Genomic DNA, 13236 nt, shown 5'->3' on the forward strand with positions numbered 1-13236 from the left:
TGCACCCCCAGCAATCATCCATGACTCCCTCCCCGCCTCCCCGGTGACCAGGTCCAACACGGCCAGCCAGCCACGGTGAGAGCACAGAACAGCCAGGGAACAGCACACAGTCCGCTGGCTCCAGACCCAGCTGGGCAGCCCCCTGAGAAACTCCTGCACCTGCATGGAGAGAAGGTGCACAAGGCAGCTCAGAGGGGACACCTCCCAGGGTCCGAAGCATGGAGAGAAGGTGCACAAGGCAGCTCAGAGGGGACACCTCCCAGGGTCCGGAGCATGGAGAGAAGATGCACAAGGCGGCTCAGAGGGGACACCTCCCAGGGTCCGGAGCCTAAAGGAAGCCAGCTCCAGCCTGGCTATGCCGGCGCTTTCCGGAAGCGCCCCTGCCGCTGCCGGCTCAGGTCCTCAATCAGGCCCCGAAGCATCCGCGTCCAATCGTCACCCTTCCGCATCGGGGTACAGCGCGCCTCCTTGTGCTCCAGGGCGAGGATCTCCGCGGGAGTCTCCGGGGTCAGCCCGGCAGCCAGCACGGCCTCCGGGAACTTGGCTGCAGAGGCGGTAGCCAGACAACAGCGGGGAGGGCTGCAGAGGCAGGGCAGGTGGGAACAGGGGGCGGAAGACAGAAGACAGAGGGACAGGCAGGGAACGAAGGCCAGGAGGGAGGAGGAGGAACAGGGGAAGGGGGAGGTAGGGTGCAGAGAGAGAGAGAGAGAAAGACACGTTTGGTCCCTTGAACTTATCTCTGCAGTGACTCTGCAAGCAAACTGCTCCTCCTTGTTGGAGGCCCAGCTCCCTCTCCCAGGATCACAGTCTCAGGACACAGTGCCACGCAGCACCCATCATGCTCACAAAAGCCATTTGTGGGACTTCCCTGGCGGTCCAGTGGTTAAGGCTCTGCGCTTCCACTGCAGGGGGTCACGGGTTCCATCCCTGGTCATGGAACTGAGATCCCGCATGCAGCAAGGGGCAGCCAAAAAAAAAAAAAAAAAAAGGCCATTTGTTCACATTCCTCTCTCCCCTGCTTGGGGAAGAGGAGGACCCCTGAAAGCCAAGGGGTCCCCCCGACACACAGGCACCCACCACCTGTACCTGGGCTGCCGCCTGTCCACCTGCTGGTAATGGTAGCTCACGGCCACGGCCGAGTGGGGGCACAGCAAGTACTGGTTCTCTTCCCAGCAGCGGCGCATGGTCTGGGTGATGGTCTCGTCTGACACTGACTGAGACACTACAGCCTCTGAAAGCTGACAGGTTTCAGGGTCAGAGGGGTGGGAATCAGGGCTGAGGGGAAGTGGGGAAAAGGGGAGAAAATTCCCACCACGTAACATAGCCAGATACGCACCAGAAACTCGAATGAAACGCTCAGATGGAATGGCTCAGATTCAGCTCAGAGAAAAAATCTGGTTTCCCACGTTTCCAAGTTTTAAATGGATTCGCTCAAGTTAGGGGAAGGATACCTTTGAGTTTCAGGTCAACACATTTAGTTAGAATTTGGCTCATGAATCAGCAAATTAGTGTATATAGTCTTGTTCAACAACGGACAGAACACAGGGTAAGGGCGCTCAAGCATTCCTGCTGCTTTGTTGTTGGCACGCCCCCTTCCTGTGGATGTGAGAATAGCTTCCCGTCAGTTCCCACCCAGCTCTTGTGGCACCTCCTTTAGGAAAACTCCCCACTACCTTTAGACAAAGGAAGACTCCCTTCCCAGTGCTCCCTTGGTGTAGACGGTTTATTTGATCATTCTCTGAAAATTCACTGCATGCTTATAATGTGCCAAAAGCCCTGCATATACTCAACAGCAACCAATAGAGACCACAGGGTATTATAAATTATTTAGATACCTTCCTGACCCATTAGGATTCACAGAAGACAATGCATGTGTTTTATTTATCTTTGTATCTCCAGCACCAAGCATAGCTCCTGACTCATGGTCAATATGTAATACAAATGAGTGAATGAATGAATGAATGAATGCTGTTCCAGCAGTTGGAGTATCTTCTACGTGTACAGCAGGGGAGAGAATGAAGAATTGGGGGATATGGTGTCTGTCTTCATGGAGCATCTCATTTACATGAGGAGAAGGATTGTGGATGTCAATACAAACCATTAAATAAGTTGAACTTTGGTTGTGTTACAGTCTGAATGTTTGTGTCCCTCCCAAGCTTATATGTTGAAGCCCTAACCCCAATATGATGGTATTTGGAGGTGGGGCCTTTGGGAGATAATTAGGTCATGAGGGTGGAGCCCTCATGAATGGGATTAGTGTCTTTATAAGAAGAGGTCAGAGGGCTAGCTAAATCTCCTTCCACATATGAGAAGGCAGCCAACTGCAACCCAGAAGAGGGCCCTCACCAGAACTCAACCATGGCACCCTGACCTCAGTCCTCCAGTCTCCAGAACTGTGAGAAGTACATTTGTGTTGTTTCTAAGCCACCAGTCTGTGGTACTTTGTTATAGCAGTCCAAACTAATTAAGACAGGCTGCATCAAAAGAAGCATAGATTCCAGAAGACAGAAATTCCACTCCAGTCTGTGTGGGTGTATCTAGCTCTGGAGACAACCCTTTAAGATGGACATTGACCACTGAAAATTACATCATGTAAGGGACAGCTAAAGGACCCAGGAAGGCTTAGCAGGTAAATGAAGATTCTCTTCAAGTATGGGAATCAGATGGCTCACCAGTGCACAAGCTAAGAAGTAACAGGTTCTAGCTTGACATAAAGAACTTCATAATGATTAGAGCTGATGTGAGGTAGTGAGGTCCTAGGCACTGGAGATATACACAGTCTGGATGATGATTTGGTGGGAATGTGGCAGAGAAAATTAAAAGCAAATTCAACATATGAAATTCTTTTTTTATATTAAATAAGTTTTCATCACCAGGTTACCTTAAAATAAAAGCAATCCCTCCCTAGGCTCCTACCCATCTGAGGAGATAAAATTTCTCCTTTTTTTTAAAAAAAAAAAAAAGCTAATAGAACAATAGTCTCTGCTCATACTGGATGGGAAAAGTGGTTTCCAGTTATTATTGGAAATAAACAATAATAAATAAAAACAACAGTTAATATATTAAGCCCTATATTGCCAGGCAGTATACAAAGTTCTTCATGGGTATTATTTGACTTAAAATTCAACAATGCTATGAGGCAGGCATTCTCTTTATCCCCATTTTATAGATGAGGAAATTGAAGCACGGAATTTAAGAAACTGGTCCAAGGTCTCACAGCTGGCTTGGAGTTAAGCCCCACCTGACTCTAAACCAATAACCTCTACTGCCTCTCCTCATTCAACAAAGAAATCCACATGAAGTGACTGCAGAAGTGCCAGGCTCATAGTAGGTACTCAAGAAACAAGCATCCCCTTTCCTTAAACAGATTTTCAAACCCCAAGTCTGGTCTTATGGCTGCACTCTTTCCCTTCTCCATGGTGTATGGGTGGTAACTGACCTTGCTGTGCAACTCCTTGGGTAGACTCACACTTCGGGTGCTTTCAAACTGCTCCATGAGGGCTCTTGTCACCTGGCTGTCAGAACCAGATAGCAGCCAGAAGATCCTCTCCATGTTGTATGGCACCTGGGCAGAAAGGCAGGGTCCCGAGGGTCACGCTGACCTCAGCCCTTGTCCACCTCCACCCAACCAACACCTGGGTCAGACCTGCACGTCACCTCACAGGCCCCACCTGAATGTCCATAGCTGATGCCAAGGTTGGTTTGACGGCCTCAGACAGAGAGAAGTCTCCCCGCTGGATGGTCCTGTGGATGATGTCATTGTCGTTCACTGCCACGACCAGGTGGATAGGCAGGCCCATTTTCTGAGCGATGAACCCAGCTTGAGAGAGGAGAACAATGGTTTCTTAGACACAACACCAAAAGCACAAACAACAAAAGAAAAAAAAGTAGATAAATTGGATTTCATCAAAATTAAGAAGATTTTGTGTTTTTTGAAGCTTTTGTGCTTCAAAGGAGACTATCAAGAAAATGAAAAGACAACCCACAGAATAGGAAAAACTATTTGCAAATCATATATCTGATATAGGACTTGAAGCCAGAATGTATAAAGATTTCTTACAACTCAACAATAAAAATACAAATAACCCAATTAAAAAATAGGCAAAGGACTTGAGTACATATTTCTCCAAAGAAGATATACAAATAGCCAATGAACACATGAAAAGATACTCAACATCATTAGTCATCAGGAAAACACAAACCAAAACCCCAATGACATACCGCTTCATACGCACTAGGATGGCTAGAATCAAAATGATAGACAATAACAAGTCTTGGTCAGGATGTGGAGAAACTGGAACCGCCCCCCCATACACTGTTGGTTGGAATGTAAAATGGTGCAGCCACTTCAGAAAACAGTCCAGCAGTTTCTCAAAAAGTTAAGCACAGAGTTCCAATGTGACCCAGAAATCCACTCCTAGTTTATATATACTCAAGATAACTGAAAGCAGGTCCGCACAAAAAACCTAAGCACAAATGTTCATAGCAGCATTATTCATAACAACTAAAACACTGAAACAATCCAAATGTGCATTAACTGATAAATGCATAAACAAAATGTGGTATATCTATACAATAAAATAGTATTCAGCCATAAAAAGGAATAAGGTACTGATACATGCTACAACATAGATGAGCCTTGAAAACATTACACTAAGTGAAAGAAGGCCACATATTGGATGATTCTATTTATATAAAATGTCCAGAATAGGAAAATCTATAGAGACGAAATAGATTAGTGGCTGCCTAAAGCTGGGAGGGATGAGGGGAAATGGGGAATGACTGCTAAAGGAATAGGACTTCCTTTTAGGGTGCTGAAAATGTTCTAAAACTGATTATGGTGATGGCTGCCCACATCTGTGTACACTAAAAACTATTAAGTTGTATACTTTAAGTGGGTGAATTGTATGATATGTGAATCATAGAGCAATGAAGCTGTTACAAAAAAATGAAGGAAAGATGGGGCTTCCCTGGTGGCACCGTGGTTGAGAGTCCGCCTGCCGATGCAGGGCACACGGGTTCGTGCCCCGGTCTGGGAAGATCCCACATGCCGCCGAGCAGCTGGGCCCGTGAGCCATGGCCGCTGAGCCTGCGCGTCCGGAGCCTGTGCTCCACAACGGGAGAGGCCACAACAGTGAGAGGCCCGCGTACCGCAAAAAAAAAAAAAAAAAAAAAAAAAAAAAGAAGGAAAGGGTAGGAGAAGGTTACTGTGCCCTGACACTGTTCCCGTGCCAAACGCTGCCCCCAGGCAGGTACTGACACATGCTTGCCACCATTTGCAGAAGAGAAAATGGAGGTTCTGAGAAGTTGAAATGACCCATCCAAAGCCTGCTAAGTGGCAGACAAAGGATGTGAACTAGGTTTATCTAAGTCTAGAGCACATGCTGAGTCCCCTGACTCAGTCTCCTAGAACCAGCGCCCTCAGACTGCGTCCCCTGGAAAGGGACTGAGGGTGTCAGAGCAGCAGCCTCCGTCTACCCTAATAGCATGTCTGTTTGCATGGAACAAGCAAGGAATTCCTCACCCTGAAAGACGGAAAGCCCAGAAAGGCAACGTCGTTTGGGGGAAGGTTCCTACTGCCATGAATGGTTGATCTCTGATGAGTAGGTAAAAGGAGTTAAGGACAACCGCACCACCCAACATCACTCTTAATTTTGTGAAGCACATTCACAGTCTTATTTCACGTGATCTTCAGTAAACATCATGATATCCTTGTACGACAGAGGAGCAACGGAGACTCAAGCTCAAGAGGTCCAGGGGCTTAAGGTCAAGCAGCTAGTTCCTGACGGAGCAGGGCTAGATCGGAGTCTCCTCTGCAAACATTGTTTTTGTGTCCAGAGGCTTAAGGTCAAGCAGCTAGTTCCTGACGGAGCAGGGCTAGATCGGAGTTCCCTCTGCAAACATTGCTTTTGTGCCAGGCACTGTGGCAGATACTGGGACATGTGCAGCTGGCATCACTCCCTGGAGGGTGATGCACATGGGCGGCCATGGATGGGAAGAAGGCTGGGCCATCCTTGTCCAACAGCCAGCTTGCTGTTCTTTCCACCCCTGTGTTAGCTGAAGTCAGGAAGACTCCTGACCGCTAAGATACTTTCATGGTCTCACCTAAGCTGTCCTGGACGCCCATCAGAAGCGATGCCATGAACAGAACCATCAGAAAAGAAGTTACGCCAATCAGGAGGCAGCATTGCATGCTGGTGAGGATTCAGGCTCTGGAGCCAGCCTGCCTGGGCTGCCATCCTGGCTCTGGGACTGACTGCTGTGTGACCAGGGGCAGGCTGAGCAACTTCTCTGTGCCTCAGCTTCCTCGTTATAACATGGAAATCATAGTACCGTTCCCCTCATAGGCGCATGTGAGGATTTAAGGAGTTAATACAAGGGAAGCATTTAGAGCAGTGCCCGATGCATAGTCAGTGCTTTATAAATGTTAAGTATTATTATAGGAAATGATTTTAATGCCACGTAGCTCTATAGCTCTTGACCCTCACAAAGTTCACATACACGCAAAGAATCTTATTTGTGCCCTGTGGTCGTCCTGAGAGATATGATAAGTGTTCCAATCTCCCTTTGATAGCTGAGGAGCTGAGTCTAAGGGACAAGACGTTTAGCTAGTAAAGGACAGGACTGGGCCCAGAAGCCTAAGTCCAGGTATCTTTCCACATCACACGGTCTCCAGGGAAAACACGCTGTGCCAGGCGAGCCCTTATCTTCAGAGCGGGCTGGAGCTGGGAGGAAAGTCCACGTTCCTGGCACAGGGCACTGCCAGCCGGGCCAGCGGCTGAACCTTGACCTAGTCTCCCCACGCTCTGCTGAGCAAACACATCAGATCAGGCAGCCGGAGCACCTCGGGATTAACCCATCCTCCTCCCCCTGCGGCAAGCGGCCAGGATGTCCCCCCAGGGAGTTGGGGGAAGTTTTCTGGAAGCTTCTTGTGTGTCGTTTCCCATCACTTAGGACCCAATCTTTCTCCTCAACCAAAGTGCAGCTGGGAGGACGGGGACCACAGGCGTTTTTCTGGAAAGCCCATTTCCGCCCAGGGGTCTCCTTACCTGTGAGGTTACCGGCAGCCCCCGATGGTACAACCACCTCCACGGGGGGCGGTGTGTGCAAGTCTAAGGCTGGTGCACACCGGAAATAAGCGAAGAAGTGGTGGGCCATTTGCACGAGGACCCGGGACCAGTTGATTGAATTCAGACTCATCAGATTGTGCTCCTTGACGAAGGCCACGTCGGCAAACACGGCCTTGATGGGCTCGTCCAGCTCATCGCTGTTCCCCTCCACTGTCAGAGGAGAGAGGAGAGGGAGTTATCATAAGAACTCCCCGGGGGCCAGCATGTGCCCATAAGGTCAGCATGTGCTCCTAGGCTGAGCCCATCCTGCTGGGACCTTCACTCAAACCATGTCTCATATCCTTGGGGTCACATTTCCAATGTTTCTACCATCATCTAAAACTAGATAGAAAATGTCAGCTTTCTGGGATATTGGGGGAAGAATTCCTCTTTGTATTCCATGCCCACTTCCCCGGTCTCTGGGGGTGGTTTATCTGATCGTGAGACGGTGAGAGGCTGAGCTTTACTTCACGGTCCTCCATCAGGGGCTGGAGGGAAACACTCGCTCTTCCCACGTGGGTTCCCAGGCCAAGCTGCACTCCTCAGCCCAGCCCAACCAGCAATCAAGCCAATATTGTTCTCTTATCTGAAACCTGGGTCTGTTTCTGCACTGGGTCCAGACTTGGAGGACAGCGGGGGAAGATTATCAGGGGAAATGCCAGAGTAGGCACGGAGGTTATTTCTTTATTTTTTAAAATAAATTTGTGTATTTATTTATTTATTTATGGCGGAGTTGGGTCTTTGTGGCTGCGCACGGGCTTTCTCTAGTTGTGGAGAGCAGGGGCTACTCTTCATTGCGGTGCACGGGCTTCTCATCGCAGTGGCTTCTCTTGCTGCGGAGCGTGGGCTCTAGGCGCTCGGGCTTGTGGCACGCGGGCTCAGTAGCTGTGGCTCGCGGGCTCTAGAGCACAGTCTCAGTCGTTGTGGCGCACGGGCTTAGTTGCTCCACGGCATGTGGGATCTTCCAGGACCAGGGCTCGAACCCATGTCCCCTGCACTGGCAGGCGGATTCTTAACCACTGCCCCACCAGGGAAGCCCGGCACTGAGGTTACTATTCATTCCACCCTTTGTCGTGTAGCAGTCATGAGGGTGCAGGACTGACTCCAGATCCATGTACAGGGTGGGTATTTGCTGGGGTGCTAGGAAAAGATTCCCTGTGTTTAAGAGAGAGCCAAAGGAAGAGAGACTTGGTTACCTTCAGGAACCACCATATGCCACAAGAGGAATGAGGCTGAATGGAAGATGGAGCAGAGAACCTGGCTTCCTGACGGCAGTGAACCAGCCAGTCGGGAGCCTATCCCACCTCTAGACTTCCTCTAGACATGAGCTGAAAAATATCCCTGTTCAAGCCAGTCTCAGATTTTCTGTTACTTCCAACCAAAAACATCCCAAGTAATATATAACTAGCACTTGCTGATTATCCTGTGCTTAAGAAGAACAGTATACAAGTATACAATGTATACGGAAATTCATGACTCTAGAAAACCTCAGGGTCCAACGCACAACAATCCAGGTGGCCCATCTCTACTCCCTGAGCTCACCAGACCAACGGAAGACACGTGCCCACCGTTAGCTCCCGAACTAACACACGTCCTCCTGGAAACCAAATCAGAAGATTCCAGAAAGGAAAGGAAGAATTTGAACAGTCCTGTTTTGGAAACAAAAACTAATTCCTTTAAAGGTTCCTGCCTTATTTTCTTGAAGCACAGAACATGTATGAAACAGAAATGCCCTTTGGCTCAGGCAATAGCACATTTATGACATACTGTATTCATCACCATCCACGTGTCTGCCACTATTTTTCTTTTCTTTCTTTCTTCTTTTTAAAAATTTTTGGCCATGCCACACAGCATGCAGGATCTTAGTTCCACAACCATGGTCGAACCCACGCCACCTGTGCTGGAAGCACGGAGTCTTAACCACTGGACCACCAGGGAAGTCCCTGCCACTATTTTTCAAATGTGCACCATTCTCCACCCCGTGGTCAGGAATGGTGCTTCTATACATGCCCTTAGGTCAAAGCCTTCCAATATCTGTGTACAAGGAGAGAAGGGTGTAGGTGCAGAATAGAGGTACAAAAAGCTATTCTCTGCTTTGATTCTAGGTAAAGACAGTCCTAGATTCATAAATAGCAATTCTGGTGCTTAGGGTGTAACAGAGACACTCAGGAACCTGAATCTTGTACATTAAAATCTTGCCATGACTGCAGGAAAATGCAGCCAGATATGGGTAATTCATTAAGGCTCATGTGTAAGATTTTTGCCAACACCCACCTTAGCTAAACCATAAACTTTTCAGTGGAATGCATATGTGCTTGCTAAAGAAAAGAGTAGAAGGGGCTTTTTGTTTGCCCTTGAACAAATGGACAAAGAATATTCATGCTACTCCCATGGGTAAGGTTCGTTCTCACTGTTCTTTTGGTCCTTGACAAAACTGGTGTTATATAAAAACATCATCTATGGGATTATAACAGGAGGCCAGGCCAGTTATAGAAGGAAGGTTTTCTGTCACCACATTTGCTGTCCTGCCAGGTGAGTGACCAAACCAAGCCAGGCCACCTGGACAGATTGCCCAAGGCCACAGTGCACAAAACCGCACCAAGACCCCTATTGCTCATATTCCAACCCCTTCCTTGGGGCTACCTGGGGTGTAGTAGGGTGTCAGAGGTAGAAATTAGAAATAAAAAAAAAGTATGGCTCCACTCAAACTCATCCTGCCTTCCTACACTCTTGAACTCTGTAATGATTAAATGCACTCAGAACAGATGGCCAGACATTAAGGAGATGGCTTTTTGCCTCTCTGTAAACACAAAATGCTACGATTCATGATGTGGCTCAGGAAGGGGGGGGTCACTAGCGATGTGTCCCACTGAGTAGCTTCTTATTTTAAATACTTAGACCTGCTAACCAAGTGCATAGCTTAGTTGATTCATAGCTGCAAGGGAGGGCATGAGCTGCCAACGTGCGACGGCACATTCTCTTAAAAATAATTATTAAACGTGTTTTTGCCATCTGGACTTCAGTGCCCTGGGACAGAACCCAAGTCACTTGGCTCAGGCTATGACTCTGGGGAGCTGCCTGTAGATATGGCACCAGCAGGGCGAACATGCAGGGAAGTGGCCTTCTTTGGGGTATGGTTTTCAACCTGCACTTCCTCGGTTGTGCTGTCAGTATTGGTTTATGTACCTGTCACGTCCAGTAGTTTCTGAGACTGTGTAGCCACGAGCTTGCTCAGAGCTAAGGCAAGGCATACACCAACCTCTAAATATGACTGATGAAGGAAGGGAAGGAGACAGAAAGGGGAGGAGGAAGGGTGGTCAGCTAGTCAATTGGCTAGTTTTGTTCCAGCCCATCTCCCAAAACAGACCACTCGAGGCAAAGCCATGCTGTCCCCGGAGCCCCTGTCCCGGCACCCACCTCCAAACACGTGGACATTCTCTCTCAGCACGGTCGTCATCTGGAGCTCCTGAATCTTTGTGCAGCAACCTTTGGGCAGCAGAACGATGAGGTCCACGTTCTCTGCCCCCCGAACACTCTCGATGGCTGCACTCCCTGTGTCCCCAGAAGTTCCTGGATGGGGAGAAGGAGGAGCCCTCCTCTTTAGGACGAGGGAGATGGAAAAGGGAAGAAACGGCCCCTAAAGCACTGTCGCCAAGTGAGGCAATATCCTGGAGGGTAGGAACCCAGTACTTCATCTGGGGTCCTTGAACCTCCAAGGCATCCACAGATAGAAATCAGGGCATCTGTGAGCTTGGCGCCATATCCTCTGTGTATTTTATGTATGTAAAATATTATTCTAAGAAGGTTCCACAGCCTCCACCAGACTGTCAAAAGGGTCTGTGGCACAAGAAAAGTTTAAGAACCCTGCTCTATAAATTAGGAGGTTGGGATTACCATATACACATTATTATACATAAAACAGATAACCAACAAGGACCTACTGTATAGCACAGGGAACTGTACTCAGTATTTTGTAATAACCTATAAGGGAAAAGAATCTGAAAAAGAATAGATAGATAGATAGATAGATAGATAGATAGATAGATAGTTAATGTATAACTGAATCACTGTGCTGTACACACACACACACACACACACAGAGTACTGTAAATCCTCCATACTTCAATTTAAGAAAAAGAACCCTGCTCTAGAAGAACCAGTAACACACTCCCCGAGAGACATCAGTGGAGGGCATCCTGTGGGTGGACACTGGCAAGCTGGGGCACTGTAGGGCTCCAGGGCGCACGGCCATGATGCACACCTACAACCACGGTGATGTGCTTCTTCTTCCTCTCCAGGAAGTACTGCAGGAACTGTGCTGCGCAGCACAGGGGCAGGTCCTTAAACGCATAGGTGACCCCATGCCACAGCTCCAGCACGTTCAGCCCATTCCTCAATCTGGATAGATGGACCACCTCTTTGTGTCGGAATCTGCTGAAGGCTCGGTCGATCAGATCTGTGAGGGGAGAGAGGGGAGGTTGGACAGTGATTAAAGGCCATTCTCTTGTCCCTCAAGTTCACTCTCAGTCTCTTTACACTTTTACATTGGAAGTTTCTGTCTCGTGTTACCAGATAAAAAGACCAGAAGTTTTTATCATAAAGGATACTGGGTATGAATATAATTGTTTAATCCTAGGGAAAATGTCTGAAAAGGCATGAACTAAACTGTTCATGGATTCCTCATAGTGATGGCCCCAGAGACCAGAATTGGTGCTGTAAGACTTTCATTTTTTACTTTATACATTTCTTCATTATTTGGATTTCTTGTGTGCATGTATTCCAATGAGATTCAATTAAACAATTGCATAAGAAACAAATCAAATGTCTCATCTCTTCTAATTTTCCTTCCTAAAGACAGAGACTTATTTGTCTGTTTTTGCATTACTTAATCTCACACCTGTGATGCCAGAACCTTGAGATGGTTTACTTAGAATCCTACCTAAGGCTAAGGTCATCTAGAGTAGTGTTTCTCAAACTTTAATTAGCGAACCAATCACCTGGGATCTTAAAACGCAGGTTTTGGATCGGTAGGTCAGAGAAGTCTGAGAATTCTAATATGTACCCAGGCAACACCATCAGTGCTGGTCATCAAGCTACATTTTGGGTCCTCTTCTTCTCAGCCCCAAACTCTCACCATTGCATCTGGTCCACGGACCAGGAGCACCAGTATCATCTGGACATTTGATAGGAATGCAGAATTCTCAGGCCCACCCTAGACCTACTGAATCAGAATCTGCATTTTAAAGGTATTCCCACAGAGAATCTTTAGGCACCTAACAGTCTGAAATGAGCTGGTCCAGAACACTCTAAAAGTCCCTTCTGGAATGACCATTAAAGGAGATAAAACAGCAGTCTGAGGGTCTGGGTGTTTCATACGCAGGAAGGAAATACCCCACATTCAAGCATCTCAGGACAATAGCGAAATCCCTTGAACGGGTTCTTTAAAAATAAGCAAAATAATAATAATAATAATAATTTTCCGCAGATCACTTTGGCATTCATCTCTCTGGAGGTTGGAGCTGGAATGAATTAACCCTTTGGGGATATTTCCAATTCTGGGATTTGGAAAAAACTCCAAAGTTTCGGAAATGTGGCTAGGGACCTCCTAGGGGTTAAATGATGGATGTGCAACTCCGTGGTGGGCTGGGCTGGCAGAAGAGTGAGATGGGAGCATAGAAAGGCAGGGTCTGCTCACCGTTTAAGTCATCTCTTGGAATGAGCTCGGGGCCAATGAAGAGGCTACACAGCTCCTTCACCAGGCTGGGGTAGGAGACCACACTCCACTGACGCAGGGTCTCTCTGTCCAGCTGAGGCAGCTCCTCGGGCATGTAGAGGCCCCCATCCGGAGCATAGCCAGAGAAAAGGGCCCCTTCAAAGTCAACCCGTGGGGCCATCCCCCGAGTACTGACGTACCACATGATCCTGGAGGCCTGCAGAGGGAACAGTCCCAGAGACACTTGATGTCCAAGCTCAGTACCCCTTGGAACGATGCTGAAGTACACCCAGCCCCTTCGGCTAGCCCCTGGGCCATCATCCAGACTGGGAGGCTGGAGCTCTGTGAAATCTCAGGCCAGCTTCACCTGAGACTGCGCAAATCCTGACCTCTCTAATCAAAATGAGGTAATTC

The 13236-nt window shown here is 48.1% G+C and overlaps 1 protein-coding gene across 1 annotated transcript; it reads right to left on the reverse strand.

Moving 5' to 3' along the window:
- Positions 1 to 353: 353 nt before the first annotated feature.
- THNSL2 (threonine synthase like 2) lies at positions 354 to 13027 on the reverse strand. Its single transcript, XM_060117591.1, has 8 exons — positions 12805 to 13027; positions 11371 to 11565; positions 10527 to 10679; positions 7050 to 7280; positions 3672 to 3820; positions 3440 to 3565; positions 1087 to 1238; positions 354 to 579 (listed from the first exon to the last, which is right to left on the reverse strand). Exons 1-8 carry the CDS (start codon positions 13025 to 13027, stop codon positions 354 to 356), a joined length of 1455 nt encoding a protein of 484 aa, XP_059973574.1.
- Positions 13028 to 13236: the final 209 nt, after the last annotated feature.

The sequence above is a fragment of the Mesoplodon densirostris genome, chromosome 14 (assembly GCF_025265405.1).
Source record: "Mesoplodon densirostris isolate mMesDen1 chromosome 14, mMesDen1 primary haplotype, whole genome shotgun sequence".
NCBI lineage: Eukaryota > Metazoa > Chordata > Mammalia > Artiodactyla > Ziphiidae > Mesoplodon > Mesoplodon densirostris.

Excerpts from the sequence above, each read along its gene's own strand:
- THNSL2 (XM_060117591.1), bottom strand. The coding sequence starts at position 13,027 with ATGTGGTACGTCAGTACTCGGGGGATGGCCCCACGGGTTGACTTTGAA. Across the intron at positions 7,281-10,526 it reads GAATGTCCACGTGTTTGGAG|TGGAGGGGAACAGCGATGAG; the intron begins GTGGGTGCCGGG and ends CTCCTCTGACAG. Across the intron at positions 3,566-3,671 it reads CATCAGCTATGGACATTCAG|GTGCCATACAACATGGAGAG; the intron begins GTGGGGCCTGTG and ends CTTTCTGCCCAG.